A 24,974-nucleotide genomic window follows, 5' to 3' on the forward strand; every position below is an offset into this window, starting at 1 on the left:
GCTACAGTGAGGACCTCAGCTGATACTGGAATATTCACCCACTGCTTTGATATGCTCATCTCACAGATGTCACAACAAAACCCCAGAATATCTACAATGTAGATGAGACAGGATTTGACTGGTCCATGACGAATCCTGTAAGATCATGTACCGGAGTTCAGGTGGAAGTGGGAGGGAACAGAACCGTCTGCATCACTGGGAATGTTGCAGTTCTTGGTGTCAAGGTTGTTGGAGAAGATGGTGCTTTTAGACTATTTCATAAATCTCTTCCTTAAAGAATCCACTCAGTTCTCAGACTGAACTTCCCACAGGGTTTTAATATTTGATGGTCAAATCTCCAATGTGTTCCAGGAACTGGGGGCTTTTTTTCATTTTTTAATACTCTTACTGAATAAATGTTGCTGCTGTTAATTCTTTTTAAACTATACTTTATAATTTGTCAATAAATCATGATGTAGTCTTATTTGGAACACACAATCTTAAAAGGTGCTACTGTACTAATTAAGCCAAGGCCAGAATTTTGACTTACTTTATAAAATATCTATTTTAAATGATAAAATGGACATTTTATAATATAATAAATACATTTTCAAATTAGAGATTAATCTTTCATTTGCCCAACAGAGATCCATTTTAAATCAGTCCAATGTCAGTTCAATATGAAAAACGCCTGAAAAACGATTTTGGTGGGCTCATTGGATACAGTTAAGGAGCTGTTATAATGTTAGTATGGAAATTAGATGTAGTTCCATATCATACAGTTATTCTTGAAGCAATATATATGACATGTGATAAACAAGGGGTTAAAACAGAGCTTTTGCATAAAGGTGCTCGGTTTTGTGAACCAAGCAGTTAAAACTTGGACGTGTTTTGTGGTTTGTTTGTCTTGCTTATTTGTTTGATTTTATTGATAGGTATGTATCCATTTTATAAAACAGGCCAGGTAGAGGGTTAAAAACAGAAATTAACATACAGATGCAGACCAACAAATCACTGACATGATAGTAAACAAAACAAAGTACATTCAAGATCCTCATGTCAGTCCACAGAGCTCCATGAGAATAATATGAGAACAGTCACTTCCTAAATAACTGAAGGGCCATAAATGTTGTAAAACTGGTAGAGCACCTTTCTTAAATACAGATACATTATTAGTACGAGGTTTGTCACGTCTGCCTGTGACGGCTCCTCCTTTTACCAGCAGAGGTCGCCAAATTCTGAATAGCGAGTAACTGTCATATACTTGTTTATTACTGACCCTATTAAGGGTATTTAAACCCCTCACGCTAAAAGGTGTGAAGTCTAAGACACTACGACATTAAACCTGCACTTGCTTCTGTGCTTTATCTGGCTCTCCTTTGTGACACTTATCTGATACATATTTGAGGTAGATTAATAAAAAATTACTTCTCAGAACTTTTTCTGATTTTTCAGATCATGTTGCTATTGAGATTTGATGGCTTGTTGATTAATTATAACCTCCTCAGCAAACACTTATTCTCTAATGTAGTGATTTATATATACTTTGAAGTGAGGTCATCTTATAATAATGACTGTGTTTGGTTCACACAACTAAACAACTAATGAAGAGAACTTTCAAGAAGTGTCCATTGTGTAATATAAAAAACAGATTATGAATGTCCAGTTTTTCTATAATGCATAGTCATGGTCTCGGACAGAAATTAAAATGATCTCACTCACCTCAGCTGAGAGATGTAGGGCAGACACTGAAGGAAACTCCTCACATCACTCTCTTCATCTGACCAGCCTCTCAGCTCTACTGGTTTCTTCACTGTTTGGAGTTTCAGCACTTCTAGGAAGAGGGAGGTCTTTCTCTCTGAGAGGTCTATGTTCCAGACTGCAGGAGTTGACTGGTAAACTGGTTGTAATGCTGGAAGGACACTCCTGCCTGTCTGAGTCTCAGAGTGCTTCACATGAGAGTACAGATCCAGCAGGAAATCTTCTATATCATCTGTATATGACATCAGTTCCTCTATAATTCTCTTAATAGTCTCTCTCTGATGAACAGCTGCTTGCAGACTCAGGTTCAGCAGAAATAATCTTTTTTTAATTTTCCACTCATTGGATTCAGTCTGATTCTGTAGTGAAACAAACCTACAAACACAACAAATAACAAATAACATTTATTTCTATTCAATTAATTTCAGTTTGTGATAGCTTTATAGACATGACTAGCGTGTATAATATTATCAAAGCATTAAAAGGCAGGCTTTAGAGTTTAAAGGCTTGAAACCAGCAAAGATATCTTGAAGATGTCATTAATCATACTGGACTGTCACGATATGCTCCCCTTCCCACTGATCACGTGGTACGGCCCGCCACGTGCAGTGGGAGTTCACTGTTGACTGTTCATTGCGTCTTGTTTGTAACCACGGCTCCCTTGGTAGCACACACCTGCACCCTGTTCTTTGTTTCGTTTAAGTATGTATTTAAACCCCTGTCGGTGTGTGCTTTGTCGGTCATTATTTGTGTTAGATGTTCATATAAATGTTTGTGTTAGTGTGCATTGTTCCCTGGACCGTTGTATGTGAGTGCCATTAACGTTTAGCGTTTCTCTGTGTCTTGTGTTAACAAATGTCTCAGTCGAGAGAGATCTTTGCATCCTGCTCCTTGCCTTGCTGCACTCGAGCATGAACATGATGATTAGTGATGTCACAATAGAAGCCCTTTATTTACCAAAGGTACATAGTACACAGAAATTTAACTTACGGAGTGAAAATGTCCAAACCCACATAAGTGCGGATAATAATATGACTACAATACAAAACACAGAGACCACACACAACACTCAGCAAGGTCAGTTCTGCTTATTTGTTATTGGAGGTTTGTTAAGAAGGCTGATCACCATTTAGACTTAAATTTTCATACACTGTAACTGTTACACTGGTGAGTTTGAAGTAGAGATGTGCTTTCTTTCCTTCACATATTGTAGACTCGGGCTGATTACATCATCTTCTGAGTGTTTTTTGTTCTTTAGGAAAACATTAATGTATCAAAGAGGGTTTTAGTGGTGGATTTGAGGTAGGGTAGAATCATTTGTGCAAAGCACTTCATGACTACTGATGTTAAAGCTACAGGCCTGTGGTCATTAATACTGCTTACATTGTGTTTCTTTACAACAGGGATTGACGTGTTGAAGCACCTCATATGCACGGAACACTACTGCACAGATCAATGGACTGGTTGAAAACAGATGCTAGCTGGATCAAGTTTCAAAGTTTCAAAGTTTCTTTGTCACATACATAGTCATACATGGTATAACTCGCAGTGAAATGGTTTTGTGACTGATCTGTCTGAGCTGAGGAAAGATACAGGGATATATAAAAAATGTATGTACAATATATGTATAATACGTATATATACACAATGTACAATGGATATATGTATATATGCGTATGTACACAATGTACAATGTACAATTCCAGTTTTACAATTTACAATTTAGTTACAGTTATTTTATGATGTCTCTATGATGTTATTGACATCATACACAGTATGATGGTGGAATGCAAACTGCAGTGGGTCCATGGAGGCTGGCACTGCAGAGGTGATGTAATCTCTGACTAGCTTTTCAAAGCACTTCATCATGACTGATGTGAGGGCAACAGGGTGGTAGTAGTGGAGGCCGGAAGGTCGAGGTTTCTTTGGGACAGGGACGATCGCTTGAAGCCGGATGGGACGATGCCGAGCGTCAGGGAGAGGTTGAAGATGTCAGTGAATACCAGGGCTAGTTGGTCTGCGCAGGCGTTGAGGACTCTACCGCACATGCCGTCTGGTCTCACCGCCTTCCTGGTATTCACTCTTTTAAACACTCTCCTCACATAACTGTCCGTGCTGATGAGAGGGCGTTGGTGGGCTCTGCACATGCGCTGTTGGCTGCGTTGATAGCACCATTAGCGTTATTAGTGCTAGTGCTGTTAGCATTAGCGCTGCTAGAAGCAGCCTTGAAGTGAGCGAAGAATGTGTTTAGCTCGTTCGCCAGCGACTCATCTGCGCTCATCAGTCCGGAGGGTGGGCTCCTGTAGTCCGTGATCGTCCGTAGTCCCTGCCACAGGGTTCTAGAGCCACTCTGCTGGAACTGTGACTGCAGTTTCCTCCCGTAGTGCCGCTTCGCCTCCCTCACCGCCCTGCGCACTCCGTATGCCGCAGACTTGTACTTATCCATGTTCCCGTTGATGATCCCCGTGTTGTAGGCAGCAGAGCGGGAGTTCAAAGCCTCGTGGATGGTTTTGTCTAGCCAGGGCTTCTGGTTGGGAAACGTCTTGATGGTGGCTTTTGGAATCGTATCGTCCACCAGTTTCCCAATAAACCCCACTACTCCCTCCGTATACTCGCTGACATCATCAGTGCTGTGCCGAAACATGTCCCAGTCCACGTCATCCAGAGCGTCCTGCAGAGCAGCCACCGATTGGTCTGTCCAGCACGCGTCCCAATGTTGTGCCTGAAACTGTGTAAGAGCCTCATGAAGTTCATACAGTGCAGTGTCCAAGTTGGCCTGGGGTGGGATGTATATGGTGTTGACGATGACCAAGGTGAACTCCCGAGGAAGGTAGAAGGGACAAAACTTGAGGGCGAGCAGCTCCAGGTTGGGTGAGCAGGAGTGGGCGAGAGTAACAACATTGGCATCCCTGCACCAGCTGTTGTTTACCATCACACACACTCCACCGCCATTCGCCTTCCCTGAATCTGCCGTCCTGTCCATGCGGTGGACCGAGAAGAACTCGGCCGGCTGCAGGGCGTGGCTCGGTACCGCTGGGTTCAGCCACGATTCGGTGAAGCAGAGGAGGTTGCAGTCCCGAATGTCCATCTGGAACTTTATCCTGGTCCGGAGGTTGTCAAGCTTGTTGTCCAGAGACTGGACGGTGGCTAGCAGGATTTCCGTCGGCCGTCTTGGGTCCGGTGTTAGAGACGGCTTGAGGTGAGTGTCATGTATACCAAGATAAATAAGAGCATCTCTGCTGTATGAGATGCGCCTCGTGGTGCAGAGAGAAGGACTCTGGAGATGTCAGGGATGAAAACAGCTAAAGAGATAGTAAAAAGAGCGAAAAAAGTGCAAGGCGTGGACGGAGCAGTCGTGACGGCAGCCGACCTCACCGGCGCCATCTTTAGGTGATAAATAGACACTGACCATTTTAAATGTGCCATGGGAAATTCCAAGAGTGGAAGTCCTTGAACGGGGGATAAATAAACTTTTTGGTCTTTCAAAGCAGGTGTAAAAGTTATTGGACCTCATCCAAGACTATTTTTATATCGTGATCCTAAATTCATTTACAGTTCTTACAACTGTGCCATGTCAGATTCAGGAAGTTTCAAATTCACTAAATTATCATAAACGTGTTTGTGCTTTTGTTCACAGCTTGTATATAATGGTGTGCATGCAGAATAACTATGAATTAGCATATTTAATACGCCAAATATGCTTTATAAAGCCAAGTGCCTGACCCGATTTGTCTGGAAATGTCTTTCATAAAAATCACATCTGTGGGTAAAAACAACTTTCCTAATTTTACAGATCAATAAATGAAAACTAAAATAACATCAATGGTGGAATTAAGAGCTGTCAAACCCAAGGAACGGAAAACTATGCTATTTGTTCACGCTGCCACTTAAGGTCCCTACCATCACATACATAAATAAGATATGGTCTGATAATTAGATTAAAATATGTAAATAAGACATGGTTTAATAATTAAAACAGAATACATAAATATGGTTTGATAATTAGCTTTAAATACAGTCTCGCCAAAGAATAGTGATAAATGGATATAATGAGGTGAAGGGGAGGACAGATGAGAGAACATTTGTCCTGACAGGTGATGTTACACTGACAGTTGTTGGAATGTCGGCTGTTAATTTGGACTGTCAATATCAACAAAAGTATTAATATATCACAAAGTATTAATATAGCAGCGTTTTGGGATTTAAAATAGCACTGGCATATGGAGACACACTTATAACAACAACAACAACAACTGTAATATATATGTGTTGCCTCTCATAATCAAGCTTGCTTTACATAATCCATACATGAAAACATACGACATAGGACAGTCAAAGAACCAAAAACAGTAACTGAGGTGAGGAGGAGAAAAAACTGTTTACAGTTAGCAGCTGTTTACAGGAGGAAAGTGATGAAAATGCAGAGAAAAAAAGTTTGTTTTAAGTTCAGCTTTAAAGGAAGTGACGAGCAGAGATGTAGAGATTGTGGCAATGGGCTCCAAAGCTTCAGCGCCATGACACTGAAAGATCTGCCCCCTGCACAGACCTTCTGACTTTAGGAGCAGAGAGGAGACCAGTGTCAGAGGACCTAAGTGTACAGGCAGGACAGTATGGACGTAACACTTCAGCTTAGTAGGGGGAGCAAGTTCATGCAGAGCTTTATATGTGAGCGGGAGGAGTTTAAACTGACTGCCTAGTGGGATAGATAACCAGTGTAACTGATAGAGGACTGAAGAGATTGTGGGTAGATTTTTTAGTATGTGAGAGAATTCTGGCAGCTCTGTACATATTGAGGCCACCCTCCTGGCATCAATGTTTTATGGTTTCCCTGTCGTGTCTTTGTATTCCTTTACTTCCTTGTTCCGCTCCTTAGTTTCGTTTTCGTCAGCCCTCGTCTGTTCCTTCATTCCAGTCTGTGTTTTGGTTCTCCCTGTTCCCATGTTCACCTGAGTCTGTTTAGAGTCTGATTGTCTTGGTTATTTAAGCCCTATGTTTTTGTCTTCTAGTTTGTTGGTTATTGTGGTAAGTTACATCCTTCTGTCAGGTTTGCCTTATACGTTGTTGTTGTTGTTGTTGTTGTTGTTGTTGTTGTTGTTGTTGTTGTTGTCGTCGTCGTCGTCATCATCATTGCTTTTCTGGTTGCGTGTTATTTTACCCTCAGTGTTACCCATTTGCCTCTGTTTGTTTTACTGTTCGTGTTTCCCCAATTAATAAACCACCTCCTGCATTTTGCATTCTACCTCTCGCCTTGTTCCTGTTGGAAGCGTTACAGCCATCCACCACTGGGCATGTAGACACAATCATACACACACACACTAGGGCAGCTTTATTAGGTAGTCATCACTGTGCATGCACACACACACCAGGACAATTTATTGCATAGCTAATTCACCTAACCGCCATACTTTCTGGACTGTGAGAGGAAACTGGAGGCCCTGGTGGAAACCCACACAGACATGTTGAGAACCTGGAAACTCCACCCAGACAGTGACGTGTGTGTGTTTGTGTTTATTTTCTCTGCTTGGTAAGGTAAGCTCTGTGTTTCTAGATTACTACTTGCTTGTCTTAGTCGGCTTCAATCTTGTCTTGTGTGATAATTACTAACTGGTTAGTACAGCTGCAGTTTACATTTATGGCATTTAGCTGACGCTTTTATCCAAAGCAACATATAATTATGACTGAGTATAACAGACGGTTTACGGTGAACCTTAAGTGTGAATTGTAGCGGTGGGACCAACACTGATAAATTAAGAGTGTAGAAAGAAGGACCCACAAGCTATTCCTTCTACTTAAGTGGAAAACACAAGTTGGCAGCGTGCTAGGACTTAGCAGCTACTCTGGACACAAAAGCTGTTGCCTCCAACTACACCTGATCTGTTTGTTGCTCAAGCCTCCATATAATCCCCACACATGGGCCTCAAAGAAAGCAGTGCTCATGTCTACACATGCCAGACCCTGCCACAGTTCAGAGAACAACAAATGACCAACTTGGAAGACAACCTCCTGGAGATATTACACAACCTCAGCTTGCTACAAGGACGAAGCCTCCAGACCTCAGGATCACCTGATGCCAGCAGTCAAGGGAGGGAACATCATAAGTAAGGTGCAAGAAAACAGAAGCGTGATAAGAGGGCAGCAGACCATGCTGGATAAAAGCAAATCCTAGCGGGCAGGAGTCCATGCTGGATAAAAGCTAACGCTAGAGGGCAGGAGTCCATGCTGGATAAAAGCTAACGCTAGAGGGCAGGAGTCCATGCTGGATAAAAGCAAACCCTAGCGGGCAGGAGTCCATGCTGGATAAAAGCTAACGCTAGAGGGCAGGAGTCCATGCTGGATAAAAGCTAACGCTAGAGGGCAGGAGTCCATGCTGGATAAAAGCTAACGCTAGAGGGCAGGAGTTCATGCTGGATAAAAGCTAACACAAGCCAACCAGCTCTACCATCCATCCTGCTCTCCAGTGTCTGCTCCCTGGACAACAAACTAGACATCCAACTCCAGAGTTCCACGCAACATGAGGTTAGAGGCTGTTGCTCTTCTGTTTTCACAGAAACGTGGCTCAGTGACAGAATTCCTGACACCACCATCCAGCTGGATGGGCTCACTCTGTTTCCTGCTGACAGAAATACAGCCATGTCTGGTAAAACTCGAGGAGGGGACATGCGTGTCTATAATAACACGGAATAGTACAAGAATTCTGTGATAGTCTCCAAGCTCTGCTCACCACTGGTGGAGCCTGTGGCTGTTAACTGCAGACCATTTTATCTACTGTGGGAATTCAGCACTGGGTTTACAGTTGCAGTGTACGTCCCCCCTAACAACAATGTGAAAGGGGCACTCTATGAACTATAAGGTGCCATTAGTGAACTGCAGAACACATACCCAGACAGACTGTTTATTGTCACTGGAGATTTCAATCACAAAAATCTGTGTTCCCTAAAGTCCATCACCATGTAGACTTTACAACAAGAGGAGTGAACATGTTGGATCTTGTTTACACGAACATCCCCAATGCATACCGAGCAGAGCCCTGCCCCCCCCCCACCAAGGACACTCAGACCACATCTATGCTAATACCAGCATACAGACTACTTATATATATATATATATATATATATATACACACATTTTTTTTCATTGCCAAGATAGTAAGCAGAGGTAGCTAAAATGAAGCATTACACAGTTGTGAAAAAGGGAATAGAAACATATGTGGTACAAACCTGAGCCAGAAGATGTAGGGCAGACACTGAAGGAAACTCCTTACTTCACTCTCTCTTCATCTGACCAACCTCTCAATTCTACTGGTTTCTTCACTGTTTGGAGTTTCAGCACTTCTAGGAAGAGGGAGGTCTTTCTCTCTGAGAGGTCTATGTTCCAGACTGCAGGAGCTGACTGGTAAACTGGCTGTAATGCTGGCAGGGCATTCTTGCCTGTCTGAGTCTCATATTTCTTCACATGTGAGTACAGATCCAGGAGGAAGTTACAGTGTTCACATGTTTTAAAACAAGATAAAATCACTCTCTGCAGAGACACTGTCTGATGAAGAGCAGCATGCAGGCTCACATCAAGCAGGAATGTTCTCATTCTCAGGTCTAAGGAAAATTCTCTCAGATTGTCTTGTGACACAAAAAAGAACTAGTTTACTTTTATACAAAAGTAAACTGCTAGTTTAAATTTACAAATTGGCATGAACATATGGTTTTCTTTAGGTAAAACCTGTTTTCTTTTAAACATTTGTTCAGTATCTCACCATGGGAATGTCACAGATGTGACCACGGACGTACTAATAGCATGTCTCTAATAACAAAGACCTGCCACTGCTGTCATATGAGGGACCCTCCTCCCCTGTATCTATCTATGCACAGGAAAGACATTCCTGCTCTCTACCCTACAAAGGCCTCTAACCTCAACCTTCATTAGGGTGCCCAGACCTCCAGATTAAGGCTAACAGTACGTTAGCCCACTGCCTTTATGCCAAGGGCTAGAGGAGCTTTTCCTCTATGGCCAGTAGCTTATGGTTTATGATCTCCACACCTGCCCTTCATCTTCTGCGTGGGGGTGGAACATACTGGAATGATCATCTCATAGACCCAATCAGGCGAGAGCAACCACTTATGTCACAGCTGTTACATTTGAGAGATGCTTGTATAGGTTGTAGTGATGAGAGTGACAATGAAGACAAACCTTCTTTATGATCCTGAGGAAAATTGTAACCAACATTTTCTGTACAGAATTGATGTGCAAATCTAATAGTTTGGAGCTTCAAATCTTAAATATGAATCTTTAAGGTTTATAAACTGCCTATAAGCAGGCTTGGCCTGCCTCAGATGAAACCCTGGTGTAGAGAGAGACCTCTGCAATGGCAAGAGACTCCCTCTGTATCTACTCATCACTGTGCAGGCATGCATGGCTGATATGAAGAGGTGAGGGTCTCTCTCAGGTCCTGTACACACCTGGCATGAACATGCGTCTTGGGTGATCCAATCACAAGGAACTTGTTTTAATATTTGATGGTCAAATCTCCCATGTGTTCCAGGGACTGGGGGCTTTTTTTATTTTTTTTTCATTTTTTTATACTTAACCTCTTACTGAACAAATGTTGCTGCTGTTAATTCTTTGTAAACTATACTTTATAATTTGTCAATAAATCATGATGTAGTCTTATTTGGAATACACAAGCTTATAAGGTGCTACTGTACCAATTAAGCTGATGCCAGACTTTTGACTCACTTCATAAAACATCTCTTTTAAATTATAAAATGGACATTTTATAATATAATAAATAAATGTAAAAAATGAAAGATTAATCTTTCATTTGCCCAACAGAAATCCATTTTAAATCAGTCCAATATCAGTTCAATATGGAAAACGACTGAAAAACAATTTTGGTGAGCTCATTGGATACAGTTAAGGAGCTGTTATAATGTTAGTATGGAAATTATATGTAGTTCCATATCACACAGTTATTCTTGAAGCAATATATATGACATGTGATAAACAAGGAGTTTATACAGAGCTTTTGCATAAGGGTGTTCGGTCGTGTGAACCAAGTGGTTAGAACTAGGATGTGTTTTGTGGTTTGTTTGTTTGTTTATTTGTATTGATTATTTGTTTGATTTTATTGATAGGTATGTATCCATTTTATAAAACAGGCCAGGTAGAGGGTTAAAAACAAAAATTAATATACAGATGCAGACCAACAAATCACTGACATGATAGTAAAAATAACAAAGTACATTCAATATCCCCATGTCAGCCCACAGAGCTCCATGAGTATAATCTGAGAATAGTCAATTCCTAAGTAATTGAAGGGCCATAAATGTTGTAAAACTGGTAGAGCTTCTCTCTTACATACAGATACATTACTAGTAAGAGGTTTGTCACGTCTGCTTGTGACGGCTCGTTTTACCAGCAGAGGTCGCCAAATTCTGAATAGCGAGTAACTGTCACACACTTGTTTATTACTGACCCTATTAAGGGTACTTAAACCCCCCACGCTTAGGTGTGAAGTCTAAGACACTAAGACATTAAACCTGCACTTGCTTCTATGCTTCATCTGGCTCTCCTTTGTGACACTTATCTGATACATGTTTGAGGTGGATTCATAAAAAATTACTTCTCAGAACTTTTTCTGATTTTTCAGATCATGTTACTATTGAGATTTGATGGCTTGTTGATTAATTTTAACCTCCTCGGCAAACACTTAATCTCTAATGTAGTGATTTATATATACTCTGAAGTGAGGTTAGTTCATTAGGTTCATTCAAACCTTATTTCTGATTTAGTATCTGAAAGTGGAGTTGGCCAAACTTTTATAATCCTTAACTCATACCAAATGCAAATTAACATTTCATTCACACATCTAACCTGCACCATCTGATGATGACTCACAGAGACCAACTCACAAAAACAAAGACCAGCTAAAATCGCATTAACATGCAAAACAAACAGTTTCAAAGTTAAACACATCTCCTGTAATACTTATAAAAGCTTCTCACTCACCTCAGCTGGGAGATGTAGGGCAGACACTGAAGGAAACTCCTCACTTCACTCTCTTCATCTGACCAGCCTCTCAGCTCTACTGGTTTCTTCACTGTTTGGAGTTTCAGCACTTCTAGGAAGAGGGAGGTCTTTCTCTCTGAGAGGTCTATGTACCAGACTGTAGGAGCCGACTGGTAAACTGGATGTAATGCTGGAAGGACACTCCTGCCTGTTTGAGTCTCATAGTTCTTCACTTGTGAAAACAGATCCAGGAGGAAATCACACTGACCTTCAGAACTGTAATTCTCATCATGTCCATCTACAGGGAAGGTTGTGTAGCTGCACACAGATGTCAGCAGCTTAGTGAAACTCTCTCCTGTAGCTGCATCACACTCTGCTGCTGCAACAGTCAGCTTCAGCAGAAACTCTGCTGCTATCATTTTATATTCCTCATCATCATAAACAATTTCACTAAACCTGTTGGAAAACAGAGGGTCACAGAAAAGAGATTGAAAATAAAATAAAACAGGGATCCTGAAATGACACCTTAACCCAGATAGTTTGGTGAAATAGTCCATTTTTATTAACCCTCAATCAGCTTCAACCAGCTCTATCATACAACCTTGCAGGTAGAACAGCTCAAACTGAAGTAGCACAAATGAATTGAACTGGTGGTGTACAGCAGGTGTGAACAAAATGAAAATAATGATTGTTCTCCTATACCCATAATGCATCCTATGAGAGAAAGTTTGTTTCTTCAACTTAATTGACTAAGAAATGTAATGCAAAATAATATTATACATTTAATCATTTCATGTTTTCCATTTGTTTTTATCGCTTGACCGTTTAACATGGGATATGATGCTTGTAAAGATGAGGGTGAAGTGCTGGAGGTCAAAGGTCACTGCGCTCAGCTCCACTACACTGAAAAGCACTACTACACTCCACTATAGTGATGCCTAACTATGTGTTCCTTTCTTTTGTTTCTGTCTAGTATGGTTTGCATTTGGTGCATACTGGATACTATACTGCATACTGCTTTGGGGACCAGTATACAGTATACACTATGTAGTAGGCTACGTTTGGGACTTCTTCCTGACAGTGTTGGTAAAAGATTTGAAACATTGGAGCATTGAAAGCCGATGCCAAAACAGTGACCACTGGTGGTCTTTGAAAATTATAGCAGTAATAATTTCAAAACTGTGAAGTACAGGAAAGTATACAACACGACACCATTTTCATATTTCATTTTAAAAATCTGATGATCATTAGTGATGTTTAGTTGTTAACATTCTACAATAAAATGTTGAAAATAATTGTTTCCCTTTTATGTGAACATGTAATACAATAAAATGTTGCAAACTGCACTGGGAGGCAACAGGTTGACATGTTCTGAAAGTTTCGAACGTTCCTTCCCCCTTTTGGCTTCCATATTTTCCAGAAAATTTCAAGATTTGTAGTAAAAGGATTTCACGCTCTTATAGCTAGCAAGTTATAGGACAGTGCTAAACCTAACAAACAGTCCCACCACTATCCAGTCATTAGTCACATGGCAATAGTAACTATCATACAAGCTTCAGTACACTGTGTTGAATCAATGTGCTTTGCAATACTGATATGAGCTTTGATGTCTTAGTATCGAACATCCCATCACTACACTGGAGTTCTGCTGTATGTATTCTTGCCCTGCCTGTTCGTTTTCCATATTGTTCTCTGTTCCCGTGTTCTTAATCTGTTTTTATTAGTTTTACCTCCGTGTTTCCCTTCCTGGTTATCCTCGCTTTGTTTTTTATTTATCATGCATTCTGGAAATCTGAATATTTTCAAAAATTAGATTTTTTAAAAAGGTGGGTTTAAATGATACAGCACTACAAAAAACATGCCAACAACAGGTAATAAGCAATCTTTGAATGAGAATAACATAATATTTGTGTGTGTGGGTAAAATAATAATATGATGCTTAGTCCACGTTATATTTGGGCTCCATGCATGTAAATACATCTTTTATTTAAAAATGAACACATTGTCTTTTTCACCATTAGTCACTTTGAAACCATTTAAGCCCAGTAAACTCCATTTAAAATGACCTTAAAGTGTTTTAATGAGGAGTTCCTCCTAGTACAAGTATGAACTTGTATCAGTTTTTGCTGCACTGGCGGCAAGTAAGAAGTTACGATATGCAAAATAAATGCTAAATTTAATCGAATAAATGAATAACAAATATGAGGTTGCGATGTGATTTAAAAAGGTGGTGTAGACTATTGTGTTCAAGTCTGTTTACAATCCTGGCAGGTCATGTGTGACTGGGGTTGGAGCTTCACTCAAACAGACCTTTTACATCTTGTTCTGGATTATAATCTGGCTAGTGGAATTCAGTGCCCTTTCTCCACTGGGAGAAAATGATTTTACCATTTTATGTGAGATCATCCTGAGCAGACCATTCACAAATCAGAACAGTTTCCTGTGGCTACAGTGAGGACCTCAGCTGATACTGGCATATTCACCCACTGCTTTGATATGCTCATCTCACAGATGTCACAACAAAACCCCAGAATATCTACAATGTAGATGAGACAGGATTTGACTGGTCCATGACAAATCCTGTAAGATTATGTACCGGAGTACAGGTGGAAGTGGGAGGGAACAGAACCGTCTGCATCACTGGGAAAGTTGCAGTTCTTGGTGTCAAGGTTGTTGGAGAAGATGGTGCTTTTAGACTATTTCATAATTCTCTTCCTTAAAGAATCCACTCAGTTCTCAGACTGAACTTCCCACAGGGTTTTAATATTTGATGGACAAATTTCCAATGTGTTCCAGGGACTGGGGGCTTTTTTTTTTCCATTTTTTAATACTTAACCTCAAACTGAATAAATGTTGCTGCTGTTAATTCTTTGTAAACTGTACTTTATAATTTGTCAATAAATCATGATGTGGTCTTAAATGGAACACACAAGGTTAAAAGGTGCTACTGTACCAATTAAGCCGATGCCAGAATTTTGACTCACTTCATAAAACATCTGTTTTAAATTATAAAATGGACATTTTACAATATAATAAATAAATGTAAGATTAATCTTTCATTTGCCCAACAGAAATCCATTTTAAATCAGTCCAATATCAGTTCAATATGGAAAATGACTGAAAAACAATTTTGGTGGGCTCATTGGATACAGTTAAGGAGCTGTTATAATGTCAGTATGGGAATTAGATGTAGTTCCATAATACACAGTTATTCTTGAAGCAATATATATGACATGTGATAAACAAGGGGTTAAAACAGAGCTTTTGCATAAAGGTGCTCGGTCTTGTGAACCAAGTAATTAGAACTAGGATGTGTTTTGTGGTTTGTTTGTCTTGCTTATTTGTTTGATTTTATTGATAGGTATATATCCATTTTATAAAACAGGCCAGGTAGAGGGTTAAAAACAGAAATTAACATACAGATACAGACCAACAAATCCCTGACATGATAGTAAACATAACAAAGTACATTCAAGATCCCCATGTCAGTCCACAGAGCTCCATGAGAATAATCTGAGAACAGTCACTTCCTAAATAACTGAAGGGCCATAAATGGTGTGATACTGGTAGAGCTCCTCTCTTACATACACATACATTACTAGTAAGAGGTTTGTCACATCTGCCTGTGATTGCTCCTCCTTTTACCAGCAGAGGTCGCCAATTTCTGAATAGTGACTAATTGTTGCTCATTTGTTGTCTATTACTGACCCTATTAAGGGTATTTAAACTCCTCATGCTTAGGTGTGAAGTCTAAGACACTACGACATTGAGCTTCTATGCTTTATTTGACTCTCCTTTGTGACACTTATCTGATACATGTTTGAGGTAGATTCATAAAAAATTACTTCTCAGAACTTTTTCAGATTTTTCAAATCACGTTACTATTGAGATCTGATGGCTTGTTTATTCATTTTACCTTCCTCAGCAAACACTTAATCTCTAATGTAGTGATTTATATATACTCTGAAGTGAGGTTAATTTATTAGGTTCATTCAAACCTTATTTCTGATTTAGTATCTGAAAGTGGAGTTGGCTAAACTTTCATAATCCTGAACTCATACCAAATGCAAATCAACATTTCATTCACACATCTAACCTGCACCATCTGCTGATCACTCACAGAGACCAACTCACAAAAACGAGCAGCACCAATCTCATTAACATGCAAAACAAACAGGTTCAAACTTAAACGTTACTCCTGTAATACTTATAAAAGCTTCTCACTCACCTCAGCTGGGAGATGTAGGGCAGACACTGAAGGAAACTCCTCACTTCACCCTCTTCATCTGACCAGCCTCTCAGCTCTACTGGTTTCTTCACTGTGTGGAGTTTCAGCACTTCTAGGAAGAGGGAGGTCTTTCTCTCTGAGAGGTCTATGTTCCAGACTGCAGGAGCTGACTGGTAAACTGGCTGTAATGCTGGAAGGACACTTCTGCCTGTTTGAGTCTCAGAATTCTTTACACGCGAGCACAGATCCAGCAGGAAGTCAGTAAAGCACTTTTGTTCAATACAGTCATCATCATCAACATTATCATCATCATCATCATTATCACCATCATCATCATCACCATCAAAAGGGAAGGTTGTGTAGCTGCACACAGATGTCAGCAGCTTAGTGAAACTCTCTCCTGTAGCTGCATCACACTCTGCTGCTGCAACATTCAGCTTCAGCAGAAACTCTACTGTGGACAGTTTCTTTTTTGTATCATAATGAAACCTGTTGGAATAGAGAAAGAATCACAAAACAGAGATTAAATGAAGCTAACTAATAAAATAAGCATAAAAATGAAGTAATAACAGATATACTGACAGGAGAAACATCATTATATGTGAAATAAGGGGACCAGTATGCAGTATACTCTATGTAGTAGGATAGTAGGGGCTTCTTCCTGATTGTGCTGGTAAAAGATTCGAAACATTGGAGCATTGAAAGCTGATGCTAAAACAGTGACCCCTGGTGTTCTTCCTAAATTATAGCAGTCATAGTTTCAAAACTGCAGCACAGCAAAGTATATAACACTCCACTGTTTTCATCATATTTCATTAAAGAAACTGATGATTATGAGTAATGATGTTTAGAAATTAAAGTTCTACAATAAGTGGTTTAGATCGTGCTTTTAGACTATTTCATAACTCTCATCCTTAACCATGTGGTTCACAAGATCGAGCACCCTTATGCAAATGGCTATATAAAGTCCTTGTTTATCACATGTCATATATATTGCTTCAAGAATAACTGTGTGATATGGAACTACATCTAATTTCCATACTAACATTATAACAGCTCCTTAACTGTATGCAGTCAGCCCACCAAAATCGTTTTTCAGGCATTTTCCATATTGAACTGATATTGGACTGATTTAAAATGGATCTCTGTTGGGCAAATGAAAGATTAATCTCTCATTTGAAAATGTATTTATTATATTATAAAATAATTTAAAATAGATATTTTATCAAGTAAGTCAAAATTCTGGCATCGGCTTAATTAGTACAGTAGCATCTTTTAAGATTGTGTGTTCCAAATAACCGTGTAGACTCTCCACTGGTGTTCCACAAGGCTCAGTATTGGTTCCCCTTCTCTTCTCTTTGTATACTCATTCTCTTGGTGATGTAATATCTTCTCATGGTTTCTCCTACCACTGCTATTGCCGATGACACTCCATTATTTCTTTCTTTTCCACCCTCTGACACGCAGGTCTCCAGACGTATCTCGGCATGCTTGACTGACATTGCGTCATAGATGACAGCCCACCACTTGAAGCTCAACCCCAGTAAAACCGAGCTTCTGTTCATCCCAGATACTCCCAACCCTTACCATGACCTCACTGTTTCCTTTGAGAACTCCCTGGTATCACCATCTGAGGCTACCCGTAGCCTGGGCATAACTTTGGACAACCAGTTGTTGTTCTCAACTCATGTTTCTAATCTAACCCGGTCTTGCAGATTCCTCCTTTGTAACATACAAAGGATTCGATCCTTTCTTTCGCAGGAAACTACCCAAGTGCTTGTGCAGTCTCTTGTGATCTCAAAGCTAGACTACTGCAACTCGCTACTTGCTGGTCTTCCTCTAAGAGCCATTAAAGCTCTACAACTTGTCCAAAATGCAGCAGCACGACTGATCTTCAATTTTCCGAAGTTCACACGTTACTCCACTGCTGCGCTCCCATCGTTGGCTGCCTGTAGCTGCACGCATCAGATTTAAAACCTTGATGCTTGCCTACAAAGCCAAAAATGGACCAGCCCCTTCATACATGAAGACAATGGTCAAAGCCTGATCCGTACCTCGAGTACTTCGAACCTCAAGTACGGCTCGGCTTGAAATACCTTGCTTCAGGTCTCATGGACGACAAGCATCGAGACTATTTTCTGTCCTGGCTCCAAGATGGTGGAATGAACTCCCGCTTGCTGTCCGGACAGCAGAGTCCCTTGCAGTCTTCAAACGCAGACTGAAGACTCATCTATTTACAAAATATTTAAAGGACAACTGACACTGCTCCCTTATTGCCTGACTAATTTAGTACTTATTGTAGCGCACTGTTTATGTTTTTTAACAAACTCTAGCACTTATTGTTTATAGCACTTATCATTGTTCAAGATAGACCTTATGTATTTTGCAATTCTAGGTATCAGTATTCATCCCTGTATTCCACAGTATTCTAGTTCATTGGTATGTTTAATTCTAACCTACTATACTCTACTTGGATATATTCTATGAGTAAATGACAAAGCACTTTTGTAAGTCGCTCTGGATAAGAGCGCCTGCTAAATGCCGTAAATGTAAATGTAAATAAGACTAAGTCATGATTTATTGACAAATTATAAAGTATAGTTTACAAAGAATTAACAGCAGCAACATTTATTCAGTAAGAGGTTAAGTATTAAAAAATGAAACAAAGCCCCCAGTTCCTGGAACACATGGGAGATTTGATGATCAAAAATGAAAACCCTGTGGGAAGTTCAGTCTGAGAACTGAGTGGATTCTTTAACCCCACGTCAATCCACAGACTCCCATGCGAATAATCTGAGAACAGTCAATTCCCAAATAACTGAAGGGTATAAATGTTGTGAACTGGAAGAGCTTCTCTCTGAAATACAAAGATTCACTAGTAAACCATTGAGGTTTATTGTCACGTCTGCCTGTGACAGATCCTCCTTTTACCAGCAGATGGTGCTAATTCCTGAATAGCGCCCAATTGTTGCTCATTTGTTGTCTATTACTGACCCTATTAAGGGTATTTAAACCCCTCACTCTTAGGTGTGAAGTCTAAGACACTAAGACATTAAACCTAATCTTGATTTTGTGCTTTATCTGACTCTCCTTTGTGACACTTATCTGATACCTGTTTGAGGTAGATTCATAAAAAATAATTTCTCAGAACTTTTTCAGATCACATTACTATTGAGATTTGATGGGTGGTTTACTGAGTTTACCTCCCCAGCAAACATTAAATCTCTAATGTAGTGATTTATATATACTTTGAAGTGAGGTTAATTTATTAGGTTCATTCAAACCTTATTTCTGTTTTAGTATCTGAATGTGGAGTTGGCCAAAGTTTTATAATCCTGAACTCATACCAAATGCAAATCAACATTTCATTCACACATCTAACCTGCACCATCTGCTGATCACTCACAGAGACCAACTCACAAAAACAAAGAGCAGCACCAATCTCATTAACATGCAAAACAGACAGGTTCAAACTTAAACGTGACTCCTGTAATGCTTATAAAAGCTTCTCACTCACCTCAGCTGGGAGATGTAGGGCAGACACTGAAGGAAACTCCTCACTTCACTCTCTTCATCTGACCAGCCTCTCAGCTCTACTGGTTTCTTCACTGTGTGGAGTTTCAGCACTTCTAGGAAGAGGGAGGTCTTTCTCTCTGAGAGGTCTATGTTCCAGACTGCAGGAGCTGACTGGTAAACTGGCTGTAATGCTGGAAGGACACTCCTGCCTGTTTGAGTCTCAGAATTCTTTACACGCGAGCACAGATCCAGCAGGAAGTCAGTAAAGCACTTTTGTTCAATACAGTCATCATCATCATCATCATCATCATCATTATCATCATTATCACCATCATCATCATCATCATCATCATCATCATCATCAAAAGGGAAGGTTGTGTAGCTGCACACAGATGTCAGCAGCTTAGTGAAACTCTCTCCTGTAGCTGCATCACACTCTGCTGCTGCAACATTCAGCTTCAGCAGAAACTCTACTGTGGACAGTTTCTTTTTTGTATCATAATGAAACCTGTTGGAATAGAGAGAGAATCACAAAACAGAGATTAAATGAAGCTAACTAATAAAATAAGCATAAATATAAAGCAACAACAGATATACTGACAGGAGAAACAACATTATATGTGAAATAAGTGAATTCTATTGTAGTGACCACACCCTTTGTCAGATCAGTCATGTAAGCATACAGATGGCAGGACAGCACAAACTGGGGTAAAATAAACTGGCCTTGTAATGCAGGTCTAACAATAACAACAAAATCACTCTTTAATGTCCTCCTACACTCATGGTCTCCCTCCTAGAGGCAGTGTGTTGAACTTAGAATTTCATGTAAGTGATGAATTTGTCTTCCTTCAACTTCAGTGTGATTGTGATTTTGTGGGGTTATTTGCCAAATTGCTAAACAAAATAAATTTAAATGACAAAAACCAGAGTACAAACTGATTTTATGATATTATCAGGTGATTTATGCTTTGGTGCTTCGTGCTTGACTGTTTCCTCCTCTTGACAATGTTGCACAGGACATGATGCCTGTAAAGATGAGGGTGAAGTGTTGGAGGTAAAAGGTCACTGATCTCAGCTTCACTACACTGATGACCACTACTACACTTCACTACATTAACATCTATGTGTTCCTTTGTTTCTTCTTTTCCACTCCTTGTTCCAGTTTTCTGGACCCTTGATTTATCTCATCTGTTTCTTTTTTGCTTTGATTGCTCTGTTTATTTATACCTCTTGTTTCTCTGTGTTCATCTGTCTTTTTATTGGCTGTCTTTCCCATTTGCGTTTGGGTAGTGATGGACAGACAAAATCTCTGCTGTGTTTGAAACAGGCTATTACATACTACTCACATAATGATCGGCCCCCAAATCAGTACATTGTATGTAGTATGCAAGCAAAACACATTTTTTGAGTATGCATAAGTTACCCAGATGACATACTAGTCCAGTCAAATATTCCAATATATTGCCAGAGCTATCTTTGTTGTGTAGTGCATCCCATCACGCAACGGTGGCGGAAAATCTTTCGTAAGTGGATGGAACCTTCAGACGTTCACATGAGCTCGTATTATGGTTTGTATTTGGTGCATAATGGACACTATGCTGCATACCATGTTGGGGACCAGTATGCAGTATACACTGTGTAGTAGGGTACGTTTGAAGCTTCTTCCTGATTGTGCTGGTAAAAGATTCGAAACATTGGCGCATTGAAAGCTGATGCTAAAACAGTGACCCCTGGTGTTCTTCCTAAATTATAGCAGTCATAGTTTCAAAACTGCAGCAAGCAAAGTAAATAACACTCCACCGTTTTCATCATATTTCATTAAAGAAACTGATGATTATCAGTAATGATGTTTAGAAATTAAAGTTCTACAATAAATGGTTTAGATCGTGCTTTTAGACTATTTCATAATTCTCTTCCTTAACCATGTGGTTCACAAGACCGAGCACCCTTATGCAAATGGCTATATAAAGTCCTTGTTTATCACATGTCATATATATTGCTTCAAGAATAACTGTGTGATATGGAACTACATCTAATTTCCATACTAACATTATAACAGCTCATTAACTGTATGCAGTGAGCCCACCAAAATTGTTTTTCAGGCATTTTCCATACTGAACTGTTATTGGACTGATTTAAAATGGATCTCTGTTGGGAAAATGAAAGATTAATCTCTCATTTGAAAATGTATTTGTTATATTATAAAATGTCCATTTTATAATTTAAAATAGATATTTTATGAAGGAAGTCAAAATTCTGGCATCGGCTTAATTGGTACAGTAGCATCTTTTAAGCTTGTGTTCCAAATAAGACTACATCATGATTTACTGAGAAATTATAAAGTATAATTTACAGAGAATTAACAGCAGCAACATTTATTCAGTAAAAGTATTAAAAAATGAAAAAAAGCCCCCAGTTCCTGGAACACATGGGAGATTTGACCATCAAAAATGAAAACCCTGTGGGAAGTTCAGTCTGAGAACTGGGTGGATTCTTTATCCCCATGTCAATCCACAGACTCCCATGCGAATAATCTGAGAACAGTCAATTCCTAAATAACTGAAGGGCCATAAATGTTGTGAAACTGGTAGAGCTTCTCTCAGAGATTCACTAGTAAACCATTGAGGTTTATTGTCACGTCTGCCTGTGACAGCTCCTCCTTTCACCAGCAGAGGGCGCTAAATACTGAATAGCGCCCAGTTGCTGCTCATTTGTTGTTTATTACTGACCCTATTAAGGGTATTTAAACCCCTCACTCTTAGGTGTGAAGTCTAAGACACTAAGACATTAAACCTGCACTTGCTTCTATGCTTTATCTGGCTCTCCTTTGTGACACTTATCTGATACATGTTTGAGGTAGATTCATAAAAAATTATTTCTCAGACCTTTTTCCAGATCGTGTTACTATTGAGGTTTGATGGGTGGTTTATTGAGTTTACCTCCCCAGCAAACATTAAATCTATAATGTAGTGATTTATATATACTTTGAAGTGAGGTCAATTTACTAGGTTCATTCAAACCTTATTTCTGATTTAGTATCTGAATATGGAGTTGGCCAAAGTTTTATAATCCTTACCTCATACCAAATGCAAATCAACATTTCATTCACACATCTAACCTGCACCATCTGCTGATCACTGACAGCGACACACCAACTCACAAAAACAAAGACCAGGTAAAATCTCATTAATATGCAAAACAAACAGGTTCAAACTTAAACGTTACTCATGTAATGCTTATAAAAGCTTCTCACTCACCTCAGCTGGGAGATGTAGGGCAGAAACTGAAGGAAACTCCTCACTTCACTCTCTTCATCTGACCAGCCTTTCAGATCCACTGGTTTCTTCACTGTTTGGAGTTTCAGTACTTCTAGGAAGAGGGAGGTCTTTCTCTCTGAGAGGTCTATGTTCCAGACTATAGGAGCTGACTGGTAAACTGGCTGTAATGCTGGAAGGACACTCCTGCCTGTTTGAGTCTCACAGTCCTTCACTTGTGAGAACAGATCCAGCAGGAAATCACACTGAACTTCAGAACTGTAATTCTCATCATGTCCACCTACAGGGAAGGTTGTGTAGCTGCACACAGATGTCAGCAGCTTAGTGAAACTCTCTCCTGTAGCTGCATCACACTCTGCTGCTGCAACTATGAGCTTCAGCAGGAACTCCACTGCTTTAATTTTATATTCCTCATCATCATAAACAATTTCACTAAACCTGTTGAAAAACAGAGGGTCACAGAAAAGACATTGAAAATACAATAAAACAGGGATCCTGAAATGACACCTTAACCCACATAGTTTGGTGAAATAGTCCATTTTTATTAACCCTCAATCAGCTTCAACCAGCTCTATCATACAAACATGCAGGTAGAACAGTTCAAACTGAAGTAGCACAAATGAATTGAACTGGTGGTGTACAGCAGGTGTGAACACAATGAAAATAATGATTGTTCTCCTACACCCATAATAACAACTTAATTGACTAAGAAATTGAATGCAAAATGATATTATACATTTAATCATTTCATGTTTTCCATTTGATTTTATCGCTTGACCATTTAACACAGGATATAATGCCTGTAAAGATGAGGGCGAAGTGCTGGAGGTCAAAGGTCACTGCGCTCAGCTCCACTACACTGAAGAGCACTACTACACTCCACTATAGTGATGCCTAACTATGTGTTCCTTTCTGTTGTTTCTGTTCGTTTCTGGCCCTTGGGGCGGAATGGCTGTCATCCTGCCGTCCCTGTTGTCATGGTTTCCGTGTCGTCTGTTTTCCTGCACTCCCTGCTTCCATGCCTTGGTTTCGTTTTCTCCACCCCTCATTTGATTGCTTGCACCTGTCCCTCGTTTCTACCTTTGGTTCATGTATTTAAACCCTGTTGTGTGCCTTGGTTGGGGCTGTTCATTGATGGTTATATATGTTTATTCTAATGGTTGTTTCTTTGTACTCCATGCCTTCGTGTTATCCTAGCCTCTGTGTTTCCTGCTCTGTTATAGCCTGCTTATCCTGTGTGCTTTCGTGTGTTTAGTTCTCGTCGCTGTTTGTGTTTAGTTACTCGTGTATTCTAGCCCTTGTCTGGTTTGTCATGTATCCCCGTGCTCTCCGTGTTGGCTCAATGACCCTGAACTGTTAGAACGACTCTGATTCTGGATTTGCCCCTATTAAATCTCGCTCTTCTCCGCACGTGCGTCCGCCTCCTTACCGCTCAACATTACAACTATACTTTATAATTTGTCAATAAATCATGATGTAGTATTATTTGGAACACACAAGCTTAAAACGTGCTACTGTACCAATTAAGCCAAAGCCAGAATTTTGACTTACTTCACAAAATATCTATTTTAAATGATAAAATGGACATTTTACAATATAATAAATAAATTAAAAAAATTAGAGATTAATCTTTCATTTGCCCAACAGAAATCCATTTTAAATCAGTCCAATATCAGTTCAATATGGAAAACGTTACTCCTGTAATACTTATAAAAGCTTCTCACTCACCTTAACTGAGAGATGTAGGGCAGACACTGAAGGAAACTCCTCACATCACTCTCTTCATCTGACCAGCCTCTCAGCTCTACTGGTTTCTTCACTGTTTGGAGTTTCAGCACTTCTAGGAAGAGGGAGGTCTTTCTCTCTGAGAGGTCTATGTTCCAGACTGCAGGAGCTGACTGGTAAACTGGTTGTAATGCTGGAAGGACACTCCTGCCTGTTTGAGTCTCATAGTTTTTCACATGTGAGAACAGATCCAGCAGGAAATCACACTGTGAAGCAGCTTTTTTATACACATCATCTCTAAAAGGGAAGGTTGTGTAGCTGCACACAGATGTCAGCAGCTTAGTGAAACTCTCTCCTGTAGCTGCATCACACTCTGCTGCTGCAACTATTAGCTTCAGCAGGAAGTTAATGGCAAAATCTTTCCTTTTTACTTCATTCCAACCAGTACAGGAAAATCTGTAAATTGGACATGGAGGTGACAGACCGTTAGC

At 39.8% G+C, this 24,974-nt stretch overlaps 1 protein-coding gene across 1 annotated transcript in view; it reads right to left on the reverse strand.

Moving 5' to 3' along the window:
* The window catches only part of LOC145657876 (uncharacterized), a 50,383-nt gene that overhangs the window by 15,178 nt on the left and 10,231 nt on the right, over positions 1–24,974 (reverse strand). The window contains exons 10-15 of the mRNA XM_081714321.1: positions 24,487–24,939; positions 22,741–23,196; positions 19,485–19,991; positions 15,968–16,456; positions 11,740–12,195; positions 1,702–2,115 (exon numbers count right to left, since the gene is read on the reverse strand). Of these exons, the coding sequence (XP_081570447.1) occupies positions 1,702–2,115; positions 11,740–12,195; positions 15,968–16,456; positions 19,485–19,991; positions 22,741–23,196; positions 24,487–24,939 (2,775 nt within the window). The remainder of the gene's footprint in view (positions 1–1,701; positions 2,116–11,739; positions 12,196–15,967; positions 16,457–19,484; positions 19,992–22,740; positions 23,197–24,486; positions 24,940–24,974) is intronic.

This window comes from Electrophorus electricus, chromosome 5, assembly GCF_041902795.1.
Source record: "Electrophorus electricus isolate QZ-2024a chromosome 5, ASM4190279v1, whole genome shotgun sequence".
In the NCBI taxonomy this organism is placed as follows: Eukaryota; Metazoa; Chordata; class Actinopteri; order Gymnotiformes; family Gymnotidae; genus Electrophorus; species Electrophorus electricus.